At 45.8% G+C, this 19,824-nt stretch overlaps 1 protein-coding gene across 5 annotated transcripts in view; it reads left to right on the forward strand.

Moving 5' to 3' along the window:
• The window catches only part of EIF2S1 (eukaryotic translation initiation factor 2 subunit alpha), a 22,537-nt gene extending 3,125 nt beyond the window's left edge, over positions 1–19,412 (forward strand). For 4 of the 5 annotated variants that reach the window (XM_056545848.1, XM_056545847.1, XM_056545845.1 and 1 more), the window contains exons 2-8: positions 4,576–4,817; positions 5,756–5,835; positions 11,816–11,967; positions 14,490–14,596; positions 15,964–16,061; positions 17,222–17,365; positions 18,775–19,412. In XM_056545848.1, coding sequence (XP_056401823.1) covers positions 4,577–4,817; positions 5,756–5,835; positions 11,816–11,967; positions 14,490–14,596; positions 15,964–16,061; positions 17,222–17,365; positions 18,775–18,900 — 948 coding nt within the window. In that variant the 5' untranslated portion in view covers position 4,576 and the 3' untranslated portion in view covers positions 18,901–19,412. The remainder of the gene's footprint in view (positions 1–4,575; positions 4,818–5,755; positions 5,836–11,815; positions 11,968–14,489; positions 14,597–15,963; positions 16,062–17,221; positions 17,366–18,774) is intronic. The other variant, XM_056545846.1, reaches the window with a different exon arrangement.
• Positions 19,413–19,824: the final 412 nt, after the last annotated feature.

Here is a 19,824-nt window from a genome sequence, read left to right on the forward strand (position 1 = left end):
AGGCTATTTTGTAAGGGATATATAGGTCCTAGATACATAAAAAGGATATGTACATGATTAGGTACTGAGTAACATCACTTTTTTTATTTATTTTTTGCACTGTGACAGGTACACTTTAAAGACACAGCTGGTTTTGGCTGCCAATTTTCATCTTTGTGTGTTTTTTTCATTTTTTCCCCCCTCTTTATTTTTTCCATCCTCACACCTAATGAGTTTTTTTTTTGTTGCGGGACCAATTGTACTTTGTAATGACACCTTTTTATTTTACATCAAAATGTACACCGCAGCCCAAAACAATATCATTTTGCGAGAATTTGAAGAAAACGTGGAAATTTAGCAACTTTTTTTTTTTTTTTTTTGGGGGGGGGTTTAGAAAGTGCACTCTATGGTAAAACTGACACGTTCTCTCTATTACGTGGGTCAGTATGGATAAATGATACTGATGTTTAGATACTTTAATATTATTGTGCTTTTTTTTTCTCACAAATGAAGTATGCTTAAATTGCCCTATAACTTTATTTTTTGTACAGGGAGCTGTATAAGGGTAATTTTCTGTAGTTTTTAATCGGTATCACTTTTGCATATATGTGACTTTTTAATCACTCTTTTTTTTTCTATTTCTTTGGGGATGTGTTGTGACCAAAGATCAGCAATTTTGGACTTATTTTTTTCTTTTTCTTTTTTATGATGAAATGATTTATTTTTATTTTTATACAATTTATTAAAATTCCCTGCAGATATGTGCCACAGTATACAGACTAGCAGGCACGTGCCGCCATGTCTAAATGTATATCACAATGTACAGCAGTAACAAGATGTGAATGGCGCCTGACTTCCCGCACTGTACAGGTTTCCTGCTTGTACTTGTACCAGTTCGCTGGCACTGCTAATGTCCCAATACTGGAATGGACGGCAATACCGGACATTCTCACGAGTTCTTGTATTTATACAAATGTCCATGATGCCCATCCCGATACCTGCAAACCATTAAATAAAAATCAGTCTCCAGTCTCCTTCGCTCCCGCACTCAGGCCTCTTCATAGTCGGCTGTGATATCCGGATTGGTGCAGGACCGGCCACACCACTAACAGAGCGGAGGATGTAGAGGCCTCAGCGCGGAGTGAAGGGAAGGTGAGTGGGATTTTTATTTTCTCATGGAGGGGACTTATTTGGGGGAAATTAACGGGCACATCTACGTAATAGAAGATTCCCTAACTACTGGGGGCTTCTACTTAAAAGGCAATGGTGCCCTACCTAACTACCTACTGGGGGCTTCAACCAAATAGGGGAATACTTGCCTATCTTGTGAGGGCTTCCAACTAAAAGGGAAGGGTTATCTACCCACCTTCTACCTAATAAGGGGATCTCTACCTAACTACTGAGGGCTTCTACCTAATGTGTGGGTCCCTACTTAAAGGGGTACTCTGCCCCTTGACATCTTAACCCCTATTCAAAGGATAGTGGATAAGATGTCTTATCGCGGGGGTCCTGCGGCTAGGATCTCCGGACCAGCACCGCAGCATTCTGAACATGGACGCTTGGAGCTTCCGTGTTCGTGACATCCCCCCCCCCCCCCCCTCCATTCAGGTCTATGGAAGGTGATGTGGCAGCTAGTACATAACCATCATGCCTCCTCCCATAGACATGAATGGAGGGGGTGAGATGGTTGTGGTCGCCCGTCATCTGCCACGGAGCGCACTTGGGTGCTGCGCCAGAGATCGCAGGGGCTCCCATAGACCGGACCCCCGATATCAGACATCTTATCCCCTTTCCTTTGGTACCCCTTTAACTACTGGGGCTTTGACCTAATGGGGAGGGGGGATTGCTTACCCACCTACTGGGGGCTTCTACCTAATAGGAGGGTCCCTACTTAAAGGGGTACCCCGGTGGAAATTATTATTTTTTTTTTTTTATCAACTTGTGCCAGAAAGTTAAACAGATTTGTAAATTGCTTCCATTTAAAAATCTTAATCCTTCCAGTATTTATCAGCTGCGGTATAATACCGAAGAAGTTCATTTCTTTTTGAATTTCTTTTCTGCCTGACCACAGTGCTCTCTGCTGACACCTCTGTCCATTTAAGGAACTGTCCAGAGCAGGATATGTTTGCTATGGGGATTTTCTCCTACTCTGGACAGTTCCTGACATGGACAGAGGTGTCAGCAGAGAGCACTGTGGTCAGACAGAAGAGAAATTCAAAAAGAAATGAACTTCCTCTGTATTATACCGCAGCTGATAAATACTGGAAGTTCATTTCTTTTTGAATTTCTTTTCTGTCTGACCACAGTGCTCTCTGCTGACACCTCTGTCCATGTCAGGAACGGTCCAGAGTAGGAGAAAATCCCCATAGCAAACCTCTCCTGCTCTGGACAGAGGTGTCAGCAAGAGAGCACTGTGGTCTGACAGAAAAGAAATTAAAAAAGAAATGAACTTTCTTTGTAGTATACAGCAGCTGATAAGCACTGGAAGGGTTAAGCTTTTTAATAGAAGTCATTTACAAATCTGATCAACTTTCTGACTCCAGTTTATTTAAAAAAAAAAATAAATAAATAATAATTTCGACTGGAGTACCCCTTTAACTTCTGGGTTTTCTTTCTAATGGGGGGGGGTTTCCCTACCTACTGGGGGCCTCTTCTGAATCCATCCCGTATACTGCTCCTGCCTGTAGATATAGGACAATAGATATAGGACGTGATGCTGACAGGTCAGTAGAGGCAGCAGATACACATTCTACTTACACAGCAAAAAGCCGGCGGTGACCAACATGTTGCAGCCTTCTGGCTTCTGATAGATAGATAGAGAGATATATCTCTATCTATCTATCAATCAACTGGCTCCAGAAAGTTAAATAGATTTGTAAATTACTTCTATTAAAAAAAAAATCTTAATCCCTCCAATAATTATCAGCTGCTGAAGTTGAGTTGTTCTTTTCTGTCTGGCCATACTGCTCTCTGCTGACATCTCTGTCTTTCTTGGGAACTGCCCAGAGTAGAATACGTTTGCTATGGGGATTTGCTTCTACGCTGGACAGTTCCCAAGACACGTGTCATCAGAGAGCACTTAGACAGAAAAGAACAACTCAACTTCAGCACCTCATAAGTACTGAAAGGATTAAGATTTTTAATAGAAGTAATTTTCCTGGCTAACCCCTTTAACCTGTAGCTCTCTATGGGATCCCATACTGTTACCATTGTTGTTTTCCAACCAGGATGCCTCCACCGGTTGCAAAACTACAACTCCCAGCATGCCCGGACAGCCAAAGGCTGTCCGGGCATGCTGGGAGTTGTAGTTTTGCAACAACTGGAGGCATCCTGGTTGGGGAAACTACGCTAGTAACAGTAGATCTTCAGAATGAGACCCCTTGCAGCACACCATGTGGATTCTGCTATGTTTCCGCTTTCTGCTGCAAGTTACACCATGTGTCATGTGAAAGTATCTTCTCCACGTTTACCGGGTAGCATATTATCATTATTATTAGAGATGAGCAAACGTACAGTAAATTCGATTCATCACAAACTTCTCGGCTCGGCAGTTGATGTCTTATCCTGCATAAATTAGTTCAGCTTTCAGGTGCTTCCGTGGGCTGGAAAAGGTGGATACAGTCCTAGGAAAGAGTCTCGTAGGACTGTATCCACCTTTTCCAGCCCACGGGAGCACCTGAAAGCTGAACTAATTTATGCAGGATAAGCCATCAACTGCCGAGCCGAGAAGTTCGTGACGAATCGAATTTACTGTAAGTTCGCTCATCTCTAATTATTATTATTATTATTATGATTATTATATATATATATATATATATATATATATTATATATATATATATATATATATATTTTTTTTTTTTTTTTTTTTTTTATACCATTAAAAAAAATAATGAATAAAAGGCAGTCAAAAAATCCCAACACAAAAATGGTGATCATTCAAACTTTTATAAGGGAAGGGGTTAAATCACATCTATACTTTATTTTTATTTTTTTTAACGTAATTTTTTACCCTGTTTTAGTTATTATGGATAGTTATAAGATCCCTTTTGATGCCGCTGTCAACTTTGACAGCAGCGATCTAAAGGGTTAATATCCAATCGCTGCGTGCCGGCCTATTAGCAGTGGACCCCTACTTCTGGGCTACTATGTATTCTGATCCCATAGACTTGCATTGAGGGGGCGTAGTCTTGACTTCACGATACTCCGTCCCCGTGGTCGTAACGCTTTACTCTCGGAGCCTCCAGTGCTGCGGAGAGCTCACAAAGGTGGGTGCGGAATGACAATTTGCGGGGGTGCCCAGTGGTGGCACCGCTGTGATCATACATCTTATCCCCCCCCCCCCTGTCCTTTGGATAGGGGATAAGATGTATTAGGGCCGGAGTACCCCTATAAGCATAGTGATTTTCTTTGGGTCAGACTGGTGATCACATGACCAGGTTACAGTAATGAGATTCAGGGATCCAGAATTGTCATTTTATGGGGAATACAAGGGCTTGATGTCTATAGAAGTCATGTGCTTGGGTCTTATATACTGGCACCCAGTGACTTGCTGTACAGTCGACATGTGATCTGATCCGCCGTTTCTTCGTTTCAGGATGCCTGGGTTAAGCTGTCGGTTTTACCAGCACAAGTTTCCGGAAGTAGACGATGTGGTCATGGTTAACGTCCGCTCCATCGCGGAGATGGGGGCCTACGTCAGCCTCTTAGAATACAACAACATAGAGGGCATGATCCTCCTCAGCGAGCTCTCCAGGAGGCGTATCCGATCCATCAACAAACTCATCCGCATCGGCAGGAACGAATGCGTCGTGGTCATCAGAGTCGATAAAGACAAAGGTATGCAGGAGCGATCGGGCGCTGGATGTCTTTAACGCAGAAAATACACCAGATGTTGCAAAACTACAACTCCCAGCATGCCCAGACAGCCTTCAGCTCCGATCTGTTGATAGAACATGCTGAGGCAGACTCTACCAGCAGATCGCCGATAACAAGGAGTAATACAATGCAACAGCAAAGCATTACTCAGTGTAAACAAGCTGAACATTACAAGTAACATTAAAATAATTAATGTTAACGCACAAGCCACTCTATTTTATTTTTTAAATCAACTGGTGCCAGAAAGTTAAGCAGATTTGTAAATTACTTCTGTTTAAAAATCTTAATCCTTCCAGTACTTAGCTGCTTTATGCTCCACAGGAAGTTCTTTTCTTTTTGAATTTCCTTTCTGCCTGACCACAGTGCTCTCTGCTGACACCTCTGTCCATTTTAGGAACTGTCCGGAGTAGAAGCAAACCCCCATAGCAAACCTCTCCTGCTCTGGACAGTTCCTAAAATGGACAGAGGTGTCAGCAGAGAGCACTGTGATCAGGCAGAAAGGAAATTCAAAGAGTAAGGAAGAACTTCCTCTAAAACATACAACAGCTGATAAGTACTGTTAAAAACAAAAAACACATTCTGGATCGCCACACGTGTAAATGTCTGAACTATTTAAAATATAATGTACAGTGAGTGCTCGTAAATACCAAACTCAGAAATTGCTCATTTAGGGGTTAAATGTTTGACTATTTTTGTGCAATAATAAAAAAAAAAAAAAAAAAAAATTACTTTAAAAATAAATAAATAAAATAATAATGATAATAAAAAACAATTGTGTTGCTATAATAATTGACAGCTGTCTATGGGCTTATGTATTGATTTTGTTTTTCTTTTGTTTGGAATAAGGTGGTTTTATAATTTTAAAAGAAAAAATGTAATTTTTTTTTTCATTTTTCCAGGATATATTGATTTGTCCAAAAGAAGAGTTTCACCTGAGGAAGCGCTAAAATGTGAAGACAAGTTCACCAAGTCCAAAACCGTGAGTGACGGCGCGTAATAGTGATTGTTGTGGTCCCCCCCCCCCCCCTCCTGGAATTATTGGGAAACCATATGGAACATGAGTGCAGGCTCGTGCTCTATGAACAGGACATGTGGTGCTGGTTTTTCCTGCATGCAGCGTTTTCTAACCAGGGTGCCTTCAGTTGTGCAAAACTGCAACTCCCAGCGTGCCCAGGCATGCTAGGAGTTGGTTTTGCAACAGCTCAAGGCACACTGGAGGCATACAGGAGTTTGTTCTTTGATTGCCCAGAGAAGTAAGGGAAAGGAAGTCCCTGTGTATATGTACAACTGGCAAACAGCCAAGCTCCGGTCCCACCTCCTGAAATGTATAGAATGAGAAATGGCGGTGCACCATGGAGGCATACTTTAAGGCAGTGGTCTCCAAACTATGGGCTTCCATATTTTGTGAAACAACGGCTGTCCAGGCATGCTAGGAGTTGTAGTTTTGCAACAGCTGAAGGCACTTTGTTTGGGAAACACTGCTCTATATTGCAACCAGAATGCACTCATCCAAAGAAATGTAAGAATGTAAATGTAAGAAATTCAGAATCACTTGTGTGCAGTGTAGGGAATATGATGGTGTTGTGTAGGGAATATGATGGTGTTGGGGGCAGTGTAGGGAATATGATGGTGTTGGGGGGCAGTGTAGGGAATATGATGGTGTTGTGTAGGGAATATGATGGTGTCGGGGGCAGTGTAGGGAATATGATGGTGTTGTGTAGGGAATATGATGGTGTTGGGGGCAGTGTAGGGAATATGATGGTGTTGGGGGGCAGTGTAGGGAATATGATGGGGTTGGGGGCAGTGTAGGGAATATGATGGTGTTGGGGGCAGTGTAGGGAATATGATGGTGTTGGGGCAGTGTAGGGAATATGATGGTGTTGGGGGCAGTGTAGGGGATATGATGGTGTTGTGTAGGGGATATGATGGTGTTGTGTAGGGAATATGATGGTGTTGTGTAGGGAATATGATGGTGTTGTGTAGGGAATATGATGGGGTTGGGGGCAGTGTAGGGAATATGATGGGGTTGGGGGCAGTGTAGGGAATATGATGGTGTTGTGTAGGGGATATGATGGTGTTGTGTAGGGAATATGATGGTGTTGTGTAGGGAATATGATGGTGTCGGGGGCAGTGTAGAGAATATGATGGTGTTGGGGGCAGTGTAGGGAATATGATGGTGTTGTGTAGGGAATATGATGGTGTTGTGTAGGGAATATGATGGTGTTGTGTAGGGAATATGATGGTGTTGTGTAGGGAATATGATGGTGTTGTGTAGGGAATATGATGGTGTTGTGTAGGGAATATGATGGTGTCGGGGGCAGTGTAGGGAATATGATGGTGCTGGGGGCAGTGTAGGGAATATGATGGTGTTGTGTAGGGAATATGATGGTGTTGTGTAGGGAATATGATGGTGTAGTGTAGAGAATATGATGGGGTTGGGGGCAGTGTAGGGAATATGATGGGTGTTGGGGGCAGTGTAGGGAATATGATGGGTGTTGGGGGCAATGTAGGGAATATGATGGTGTTGGGGGCAGTGTAGGGAATATGATGGTGTTGGGGGCAGTGTAGGGAATATGATGGGGTTGGGGGCAGTGTAGGGAATATGATGGGGTTGGGGGCAGTGTAGGGAATATGATGGGGTTTGGGGCAGAGTAGGGAATATGATGGTGTTGGCGGCAGTGTAGGGAATATGATGGTGTTGGGGGCAGTGTAGGGAATATGATGGTGTTGGGGGCAGTGTAGGGAATATGATGGTGTTGGGGGCAGTGTAGGGAATATGATGGTGTTGGGGGCAATGTAGGGAATATGATGGTGTTGTGTAGGGAATATGATGGTGTCGGGGGCAGTGTAGGGAATATGATGGTGTCGGGGGCAGTGTAGGGAATATGATGGTGTCGGGGGCAGTGTAGGGAATATGATGGTGTCGGGGGCAGTGTAGGGAATATGATGGGGTTGGGGGCAGTGTAGGGAATATGATGGGGTTGGGGGCAGTGTAGGGAATATGATGGGGTTGGGGGCAGTGTAGGGAATATGATGGGGTTGGGGGCAGTGTAGGGAATATGATGGGGTTGGGGGCAGTGTAGGGAATATGATGGGGTTGGGGGCAGTGTAGGGAATATGATGGTGTTGTGTAGGGAATATGATGGTGTTGGGGGCAGTGTAGGGAATATGATGGTGTTGGGGGCAGTGTAGGGAATATGATGGGGTTGGGGGCAGTGTAGGGAATATGATGGGGTTGGGGGCAGTGTAGGGAATATGATGGGGTTGGGGGCAGTGTAGGGAATATGATGGGGTTGGGGGCAGTGTAGGGAATATGATGGTGTCGGGGGCAGTGTAGGGAATATGATGGTGTTGTGTAGGGAATATGATGGGGTTGGGGGCAGTGTAGGGAATATGATGGGGTTGGCGGCAGTGTAGGGAATATGATGGGGTTGGGGGCAGTGTAGGGAATATGATGGGGTTGGGGGCAGTGTAGGGAATATGATGGTGTTGGGGGCAGTGTAGGGAATATGATGGGGTTGGGGGCAGTGTAGGGAATATGATGGTGTCGGGGGCAGTGTAGGGAATATGATGGGGTCGGGGGCAGTGTAGGGAATATGATGGGGTTGGGGGCAGTGTAGGGAATATGATGGTGTTGGGGGCAGTGTAGGGAATATGATGGTGTTGGGGCAGTGTAGGGAATATGATGGTGTTGGGGGCAGTGTAGGGGATATGATGGTGTTGTGTAGGGGATATGATGGTGTTGTGTAGGGAATATGATGGTGTTGTGTAGGGAATATGATGGTGTTGTGTAGGGAATATGATGGGGTTGGGGGCAGTGTAGGGAATATGATGGGGTTGGGGGCAGTGTAGGGAATATGATGGTGTTGTGTAGGGGATATGATGGTGTTGTGTAGGGAATATGATGGTGCTGGGGGCAGTGTAGGGAATATGATGGGGTTGGGGGCAGTGTAGGGAATATGATGGTGTTGGGGGCAGTGTAGGGAATATGATGGTGTTGGGGGCAGTGTAGGGGATATGATGGTGTTGTGTAGGGGATATGATGGTGTTGTGTAGGGAATATGATGGTGTTGTGTAGGGAATATGATGGTGTTGTGTAGGGAATATGATGGGGTTGGGGGCAGTGTAGGGAATATGATGGGGTTGGGGGCAGTGTAGGGAATATGATGGTGTTGTGTAGGGGATATGATGGTGTTGTGTAGGGAATATGATGGTGTTGTGTAGGGAATATGATGGTGTCGGGGGCAGTGTAGAGAATATGATGGTGTTGGGGGCAGTGTAGGGAATATGATGGTGTTGTGTAGGGAATATGATGGTGTTGTGTAGGGAATATGATGGTGTTGTGTAGGGAATATGATGGTGTTGTGTAGGGAATATGATGGTGTTGTGTAGGGAATATGATGGTGTCGGGGGCAGTGTAGGGAATATGATGGTGCTGGGGGCAGTGTAGGGAATATGATGGTGTTGTGTAGGGAATATGATGGTGTAGTGTAGAGAATATGATGGGGTTGGGGGCAGTGTAGGGAATATGATGGGTGTTGGGGGCAGTGTAGGGAATATGATGGGTGTTGGGGGCAATGTAGGGAATATGATGGTGTTGGGGGCAGTGTAGGGAATATGATGGGGTTGGGGGCAGTGTAGGGAATATGATGGGGTTGGGGGCAGTGTAGGGAATATGATGGGGTTGGGGGCAGTGTAGGGAATATGATGGGGTTTGGGGCAGAGTAGGGAATATGATGGTGTTGGCGGCAGTGTAGGGAATATGATGGTGTTGGGGGCAGTGTAGGGAATATGATGGTGTTGGGGGCAGTGTAGGGAATATGATGGTGTTGGGGGCAGTGTAGGGAATATGATGGTGTTGGGGGCAATGTAGGGAATATGATGGTGTTGTGTAGGGAATATGATGGTGTCGGGGGCAGTGTAGGGAATATGATGGTGTCGGGGGCAGTGTAGGGAATATGATGGTGTCGGGGGCAGTGTAGGGAATATGATGGTGTCGGGGGCAGTGTAGGGAATATGATGGGGTTGGGGGCAGTGTAGGGAATATGATGGGGTTGGGGGCAGTGTAGGGAATATGATGGGGTTGGGGGCAGTGTAGGGAATATGATGGGGTTGGGGGCAGTGTAGGGAATATGATGGGGTTGGGGGCAGTGTAGGGAATATGATGGGGTTGGGGGCAGTGTAGGGAATATGATGGGGTTGGGGGCAGTGTAGGGAATATGATGGGGTTGGGGGCAGTGTAGGGAATATGATGGGGTTGGGGGCAGTGTAGGGAATATGATGGGGTTGGGGGCAGTGTAGGGAATATGATGGGGTTGGGGGCAGTGTAGGGAATATGATGGGGTTGGGGGCAGTGTAGGGAATATGATGATGTTGGGGGCAGTGTAGGGAATATGATGATGTTGGGGGCAGTGTAGGGAATATGATGGGGTTGGGGGCAGTGTAGGGAATATGATGGGGTTGGGGGCAGTGTAGGGAATATGATGGGGTTGGGGGCAGTGTAGGGAATATGATGGGGTTGGGGGCAGTGTAGGGAATATGATGGGGTTGGGGGCAGTGTAGGGAATATGATGGTGTTGGGGGCAGTGTAGGGAATATGATGGTGTTGGGGGCAATGTAGGGAATATGATGGTGTTGGGGGCAGTGTAGGGAATATGATGGTGTTGTGTAGGGAATATGATGGTGTTGTGTAGGGAATATGATGGTGTTGTGTAGGGAATATGATGGGGTTGGGGGCAGTGTAGGGAATATGATGGTGTTGGGGGCAATGTAGGGAATATGATGGTGTTGGGGGCAATGTAGGGAATATGATGGTGTTGGGGCAGTGTAGGGAATATGATGGGGTCGGGGGCAGTGTAGGGAATATGATGGTGTTGTGTAGGGAATATGATGGGGTTGGGGGCAGTGTAGGGAATATGATGGGGTTGGGGGCAGTGTAGGGAATATGATGGTGTCGGGGGCAGTGTAGGGAATATGATGGGGTCGGGGGCAGTGTAGGGAATATGATGGGGTTGGGGGCAGTGTAGGGAATATGATGGGGTCGGGGGCAGTGTAGGGAATATGATGGGGTCGGGGGCAGTGTAGGGAATATGATGGGGTCGGGGGCAGTGTAGGGAATATGATGGTGCTGGGGGCAGTGTAGGGAATATGATGGGGTCGGGGGCAGTGTAGGGAATATGATGGGGTTGGGGGCAGTGTAGGGAGTATGATGGGGTTGGGGGCAGTGTAGGGAGTATGATGGGGTTGGGGGCAGTGTAGGGAGTATGATGGGGTTGGGGGCAGTGTAGGGAATATGATGGGGTTGGGGGCAGTGTAGGGAATATGATGGGGTCGGGGGCAGTGTAGGGAATATGATGGGGTCGGGGGCAGTGTAGGGAATATGATGGGGTCGGGGGCAGTGTAGGGAATATGATGGTGCTGGGGGCAGTGTAGGGAATATGATGGGGTCGGGGGCAGTGTAGGGAATATGATGGGGTTGGGGGCAGTGTAGGGAGTATGATGGGGTTGGGGGCAGTGTAGGGAGTATGATGGGGTTGGGGGCAGTGTAGGGAGTATGATGGGGTTGGGGGCAGTGTAGGGAGTATGATGGGGTTGGGGGCAGTGTAGGGAATATGATGGGGTTGGGGGCAGTGTAGGGAATATGATGGGGTTGGGGGCAGTGTAGGGAATATGATGGGGTTGGGGGCAGTGTAGGGAATATGATGGGGTTGGGGGCAGTGTAGGGAATATGATGGGATCGGGGGCAGTGTAGGGAATATGATGGGATCGGGGGCAGTGTAGGGAATATGATGGTGTGTGTACAGTGTAGGGAATATGATGGGGTTGGGTGGAGATGTTCCAGGGTCTGGACTTGTATGGTTACTGCAGGAGTAGGGGCAATGCCCAGTGATTCCTGTATGGGACATGTGGGCAGCACGAACACTTCCTGACCTTGTTTTCCCTCCTCCTCTTATGTCCAGGTTTACAGCATTTTGCGCCATGTAGCAGAGGTGTTGGAATACACGAAGGATGAACAGCTTGATAGTTTATTTCAGCGAACAGCCTGGGTGTTTGATGAAAAATACAAGAGGCCGGGATACGGAGCCTATGACGCCTTCAAGCAAGCTGTGTCGTAAGTAGAGATTCTGTTTGTGGAATGGGGCAAAATATTGTGTGGTCTAGTGCTGTGGACCTCCAGCTGTCGCAAAACTACAACTCCCAGCATGCCCGGACAGCCAGCGGCTGTCCGGGCATGCTGGGAGTTGTAGTTTTACGACAGCTGGAGGTCCACTGTACTAAATCATGCAATGCTTTTGCCCCATTCCACTGGTTTAGGGTATGTGCACGCTGAGGAATATTAACCCAGGCATCCTGCATGCAGCTGGTATCATCCCCATTGACGGCATTGCAGTCAGAGCAGAATTCTGCCAAAAGAACGAATGCCGGTTGACATCTGCTGCACACGCAGTGTCTTCTGGGAATATCTCCAGGACAATATTCCCCAATGTGCACATACACTAAACCAGTGGTCTCAAAACTATGGGTCATCAGATGTTACATGCAAATTTTATTCCGCCCGTTCAGAATTTTCCGCTGAGGAACTTCCGCGATGTGCACAGTGCAGCAGTAGCCCATTTGAAAGCAATGGGTGTCTGCCGCAAGTGATATATTACTCAGTGTGTACATAGCCTTGGGGTATATTCACACAGCGGAATGTCCCGTCGGACATTCAGTCTAAGGAAACGTGCGCTACGACCGCTCGAAAACGTGACATGTCAGTTGTTTCTGTAGAGGCCGGAATTTGATGTTACCGCCACGGACATTCCACCGTTCGCACGGTACAGCATGTGCTTACCCTGGAAACCAGCAGGGGGCTCCTTGAATATTATTGGCAAGATACACAGCAGTAATCTCTCTGCACCTTTAGCAGCATTTACTTCCCCTGTAAGGCTGGGTTCACACCACGTTTTTGCAATACAGTTCCCGTATCAGGTTTTTGATGAAAAACTTATTTCTCAAAACCGGACCAAACTGTATCAAAACGTGTGTACAAATTTCAACCCGAATATGGTTTGAAAAGTGATGTCCGCTTGCATCCATTTTATAAAAAAATAAAAACGTATACATTTTTAACTTTTCACTCCATTATGAATAAAGTTTCACTTGTTTGATTGAAATTATAAAAAAAAAAACTGTGCAAAGTCAAAAACCGTATGGTGAAAACAGGATGGAATTGTACGCACATACGGTTCTGTACGGTTCCCATTGACTCCCATGTTAAAAAATAAATCGTATACGGTTTAATACGGTTTTTCACCCGGACCAAAAAACATTGTAGTCTACGGTTTTGGGTACGGGAAAAAAAGGACAAAACTGTATAAGGGTGCATGCACACTACGTTTCTTAAGATACGGGACCGTATACGGCTGGGGAGAGGGGGGCGGTGAGTCGGGGGCGGGGCAACCGCACGCTGCCATATGCGGTCCCGTATCTAATGTATTTCAGTGAGCGACCGGAGTGAAACGCTGCCTCCGGTCGGCTCCATTTTTCCCCGTATACGGTTTCCCGACCGGACCTACGAACGTAGTCAACAGCGTTTTTAGGTCCGGTCGGGAAACCGTATACGGGGAAAAAATGGAGCCAACCGGAGGCAGCGTTTCACTCCGGTCGCTCATTGAAATGCATTAGATACGGGACCGCATACGGCAGCGTAAGGTTGCCCCGCCCCCGACTCTCCGCCCCCCTCTCCCCAGCCGTATCCGGTCCCGTATCTTAAGAAACGTAGTGTGCATGCACCCTTAGACTCAAAACGGACTAAACTGGATGATGCGTTTTACATACGGTTTACAATGTTAAGTCAATGAATACTGTTTCCTATACGGTTTCGTACAGTTTTTACCTTGAAACCGTATACGAGAACTGTATAGTAGAAACGTGGTGTGCATTCACCCTAATTCTGGGTTCACACCACGTTTTTGCGATACAGTTCCCGTATACGTTTGTCAATTTGAAAACCGTACAGAACTGTATTGAAAACCGTATGCATTGACTCTCCATTGAAAACCGTATGCCAATAGATGCATCAGGTTGTGTCCGTTTTGCATCCTGTACGGTTTTGTCAGTTTTTTCCCCCGTACCCAAAATTGTAGCCTAACACCGTTTTTGGTCCAGGTGAAAAACCGTATTGAAACATATACGTTTTTATTTTTTTATTAAGATGGAAGTCAATGGGAACCGTACAGAACTGTGTGTGCCTACGGTTCCATCCGGTTTTCACCATGCGGTTTTTGACTGCACAGTTTTTTTTTTCTTGGAATTTCAATCAAACAAGTGAAACTTTATTCATATTGGAATGAAAAGTTAAAAACGTATAAGTTTTTTTTCTTTCTTAAAAAAACCCAGATGCAACCGGACATAATTTTTCAAACCGTATACGGATTAAAATGATCAAAAACCTGATACGGGAACTGTATTGCAGAAACGTGGTGTGACCCCAGCCTAAGCCTGCAGGGGGGCTTCTTTAAGATTTGAATACATGTTAAAAGTTGACGCTACAATTCTAAATGCACTTTTAGAACTTTGTTTCCCTCCTGCACCTTCTCCTCCCAGTATTTAATGTTTACACCACTTTTTGGGTGCGCGTTTCCTTTTAAGGGACCCCTCTGTTTTGGACGGATTGGATTTGACAGAAGAAGAGAGGCGAGTTCTTATTGACAATATCAACAGGCGCCTCACCCCACAAGCTGTGAAGATCAGAGCAGGTACAGACCGCCGCTTATCAGACCTTGTTCACACACAGGCTTTTTTTTTAAGCAGATTCTGATGTAGAATTTCCCTCTCAAAACCTGTCTGGAGGAAAAGTTGCTGAGTTGCCCATAGCAACCAATCAGATCACTACTTTCATTTTTCAGAGGACTTCTAGGAAATGAAAGAAGCGATCTGATTGGTTGCTATGGGCAACTCAATAACTTTTCCTCTGGACAGGTTTTGTTAAACCTACTCATGTGAATATCTTGTTAGATCCCTTATGTTCAGTTCATGTTTATTTCCACTAAATTCCATCTTTACGTCGAAAAGCAGTTTTGTGACTTTTGTGTACCGTATATACTCGAGTATAAGCCAAGTTTTTCAGCTTGATTTTTCGTGCTGAAAACGTTCCCCTCGGCTTATACTCGAGTAAACTCTCCGCCTGTCAAACCCTTCATCAGTGGTCTTCAATCTGCAGATGTTGCAAAGCTACAACTCCCAGCATGCCTGGACAGCCATCGGCTGTCCGGGCATGCTGGGAGTTGTGGTTTTGAAACATCTGCAGGTCCGCAGGTTGAAGACCACTGCGGCCTCTGTCATCATCCAGACCCCACTTTCGTTTTCTACTCCCCTCCCCTCGGTGGGAAGGAAGGGTGAGCTGGTCCGGGCCATTTATGCTGCAGGGACCGTCCGGTGGGGAGGGTTAGTCGTTCCGGGCTGTCAATCTTCCCCTGGAGGCCCTCTTCTCCGCTCCAGGCCGGCCCTGAACTAGTGACGTTGTCTTGACGACGACGCACAGGGACGTCCCTGCGCATGTGAGTCGTCGTCAAGGCAACGTCACTAGTCCGGGCCCGGAGCGGAGAAAAGGGCCTCCCGGTGAAGATTGACAGCCCGGAACGACTAACCCTCCCCACCGGACGGTCCCTGAAGCATAGATGGCCCGGACCAGCTCACCATAGAAAACTTAAGGGGGGGGGGGGGGTCTGGATGATGACGAAGGCCGCAGTGGTCTTCAACCTGCGGACCTCCAGATGTTTCAAAACTACAACTCCCAGCATGCTCGGACAGCCGATGACTGTCCGGGCTTTCTGGGAGTTGTAGTTTTGCAATATCTGGAGGTCCGCAGGTTGAAGACCACTGATTGAAGGGATTGACATGCGGTGATGATGACAGGGTGATGATGACAGGGTGTTAATGACGGGGGTCTGGATGTTGACGGGGGGGGGGGGGGGATGATGTATTTCCCACCCTAGGCTTATAGTTGAATCAATAACTTTTCCTGGGTATTTGGGCCGAAATTAGGGGGATCGGCTTATACTCGAGTATATACGGTATATACCAATGTGTTATTTCCTAATGTTTTTTGGTTTTATGTACTTAGATATTGAAGTTGCGTGCTATGGATATGAAGGTATTGATGCCGTCAAAGATGCCCTGAGAGCAGGACTTGGCTGTTCTACAGAAAATATGCCAATAAAGGTAAAGCGCCATAGAACAATGATGTCATAACTATGGGGGAGATTTATCAAAACCTGTCCACAGGAAAAGTTGCTGAGTTGTCCATAGCAACCAATCAGATTGCTTCTTTCATTTTGCAGAGGCCTTGTTAAAAATGAAAGAAGCGATCTGATTGGTTGCTATGGGCAACTCGGCAACTTTTCCTCTGGACAGGTTTTGATACATCTTCTTCTGTATGTCCGTTCCATTTCATTCCTGTTATGTCTAAGGCTCTGTTCACATCTGCTTTCTATACACTACACCATCTGCAATGCTAAATCCAGTGCTCAATGGACACCAAAGGAACCTGATGTTTTTTGTGTACGAGTCTAAGACCCGGTTCACACAGAATTTGTGCTGAATTATTTCAACAGGATTCTGCTGCACTGTTCACATGGGCGAACTTCCTCGCCAGGTGTCCGCGGAAAGAATAGACATCTATGAAACGGTGCATTTCCGAGCGGTCCTGGCGTCCGCCGGATCGGGCAAATGTGCGCAATTTCCGCCCGTGTTTTCAGGCAGACCTTGCACACAGTTTCCATAGGTGTGAACATGCCCTTAGGCAGTGTTCCCAATACAGGGTCCCTCCAGTTGTTGTAAAACTATAACTCCCAGCATGCCCGGACAGCCAACGGCTGTCCGGGCATGCAGGGAGTTGTAGTTTTGCAACAGCTCGAGACACACTGTATAGGAAACAGTGTCTTTTTTTTTTTTTAAACATTTTTTTTTTTTTGTAAAATTATTATTTTTATTTGGGGAGGGATATTTTTATATACATTTATTTTTATTTTTTTTATTTTCTTTTATACTACACTTTAAATTAAGGGAACCAGTGGCCAGAGGCAGGTAAGGGGACCCTCCTATGGCTTTTCAGCCCATTGGAACTCTGTGATAGTTTCCCGGGGGTCCAATGGGCACCCTGAGTTAACCGTCATTGTGGATTTTATACTTTAGATTCCATGATCAGCATTGATGAATGTCTAAATAATTAATGATGGGCAGCGGTGGCATCGCCGCTCCCGGTCGTTAGCGTTTAGTGTCGGGTTTCTGATAGTAGCCGTCACTCACTACCTATAAAGCGAGCGAAGTTCCAGTCACTGTGTATTGTCCCGCTCTCTTCATCATGTCTATGATCCGTGCAGATAAATCTGATCGCACCGCCCCGGTATGTGATGACGACTACCACCCTGGAGAGGACGGAAGGCTTGTCTGTGCTGAACCAAGCAATGTCCGTCATCAAAGAGAGGATTGAGGAGAAAAGAGGCGTCTTCAATGTCCAGATGGAGGTGAGGTTTTACTCCTATAAAGATGTCTGTTGCTTCAGGCGTGATCCATGGCTCCTATGAGGTATATAGACAATATGAAGTGCATGTTCAGATCAGACTGTGGTTGTTCATATTGTGTGCCTCAGCTGCAATAAAAAAAAATTTTTGTTTTTATTTTTATTTTTTTAAACTCCTTAACGACGCAGGACGTATATTTAAGTCCTGCGCCGGCTTCCGCGTTATAGCGCGGTGTCACGCGGTGACCCAGCGTCATATTTGGTCGGTCCTGTCGGCCATCAACGGCCGGGACCCACGGCTAATACCAGACATCACCGATCGCGGTGATGCCTGGTATTAACCCTTCAGAAGCGGCGATCAAAGTTGACCGCCGTGTCTGAAGTGAAACCGAAACCATCCTGGCAGCTCAGGTTATCCTTCATATAAGATAGGGACAGGCATAAGGCTATCCTTCATATAAGATAGGGATAGGCATAAGGCTATCCTCCATATAAGATAAGGATAGGTATAAGGCTATTCTTCATATAAGATAGGGACAGGCATAAGGCTATCCTTCATATAAGATGGGGACAGGCATAAGGCTATTCTTCATATAAGATAGGGATAGGCATAAGGCTATTCTTCATATAAGATAGGGATAGGCATAAGGCTATCCTTCATATAAGATAGGGATAGGCATAAGGCATAAGGCTATCCTTCATATAAGATAGGGATAAGCATAAGACTATTCTTTATATAAGATAGAGATAGGCATAAGGCTATCCTTCATATGAGATAGGGATAGTCATAAGGCTTTCCTTCATATAAGATGGACATAAGGCTATTCTTCATATAAGATAGGGATAGGCATAAGGCTATCCTTCATATAAGATAAGGATAGTCATAAGGCTTTCCTTCATATAAGATGGACATAAGGCTATTCTTCATATAAGATAGGGATAGGCATAAGGCTATCCTTCATATGAGTTAGGGATAGTCATAAGGCTTTCCTTCATATAAGATGGACATAAGGCTATTCTTCATATAAGATAGGGATAGGCATAAGGCTATTCTTCATATAAGATAGGGATAGGCATAAGGCTATCCTTCATATGAGTTAGGGATAGTCATAAGGCTATTCTTCATATGAGATAGGGATAGGCATAAGGCTATCCTTCATATGAGATAGGGATAGTCATAAGGCTATTCTTCATATAAGATGGGGATAGGTATAAGATTATCCTTGATATAAGATAATGATGGGTATATACATCGTATGTATTCTGTACATATTTGACACAAAAAGGTCCTTACATACAGCGCACAACATAAAGGGGGGGGGGGGGGGATTTATCAAACTTTATTCTTTGGAACAGTGGAGCTGTTGCCCAAAGTCCCTCCATATTTGTAACGAAAACTTTTTTCTCGTGCAGCCCAAGGTGGTCACAGACACGGACGAAACAGAACTCGCCAGACAGCTGGAGCGACTGGAGAAAGAGAACGCCGAGGTGGACGGAGACGACGATGCCGACGAAATGGAAGCCAAAGCGGAAGATTAACCTCCCGATGAAACCGCGCGAAACCTAATTCCGATTTCACAACATCTACTCCAAAAAAAAAAAAAAAACTGGCCCAAAAATTAAAATAAAACAATACATAATAATCTGTATATTGCCCCCAAATATAACATTTTTATCCAGTGGTTCCTGTTCTAACTCTTTAACTCTGGTCTGTGCGCAAAAAAAAAAGACATATCTGTTAAACATGTGGGTTCATGGCGGCGTTTTATATTCCGAAACCTCCGCTGGACTTTTAATGGCCTTACCGCGCTTTTCATAGGCGTCGGAGCGCGAGCTCTATATGCTCCGGTGCCACGTTTATTTAGGGCACATCTCTTTTTTTGGTTACGGGCAAGTAGTCACCGGTGTAGTGTCAGAAGACTCTTCCATTTATGTACAGCACAGCAGGTTGCAGAACTACAACTCCCATCATGCCCTGACAGCCGAAGGCTGTCAGGGCATGATGGGAGTTGTAGTTCTGCAACAACAGCGGAGACTAGAGATGAGCGAACTTACAGTAAATTCGATTCGTCACGAACTTCTCGGCTCGGCAGTTGATGCCTTATCCTGCATAAATTAGTTCAGCTTTCCGGTGCTCCGGTGGGCTGGAAAAGGTGGATACAGTCCTAGGAGACTCTTTCCTAGGACTGTATCCACCTTTTCCAGCCCACCGGAGCACCGGAAAGCTGAACTCATTTATGCAGGATAAGTCATCAACTGCCGAGCCGAGAAGTTCGTGACGAATCGAATTTACTGTAAGTTCGCTCATCTCTAGCGGAGACACATTGAGGGTCTGGGCTTAGGGTTCATGAGTTAAAAAGGATTTTCTCACTTTTGACTTGATGGATATGTTGCAATTTCGGGATAACCGGTTAGCGTAAACCTCGTATACGGTCTTCTAGATCCATGCATAAGCCTTTTAGC

Source organism: Hyla sarda, chromosome 11, assembly GCF_029499605.1.
Source record: "Hyla sarda isolate aHylSar1 chromosome 11, aHylSar1.hap1, whole genome shotgun sequence".
Classification (NCBI taxonomy): domain Eukaryota; kingdom Metazoa; phylum Chordata; class Amphibia; order Anura; family Hylidae; genus Hyla; species Hyla sarda.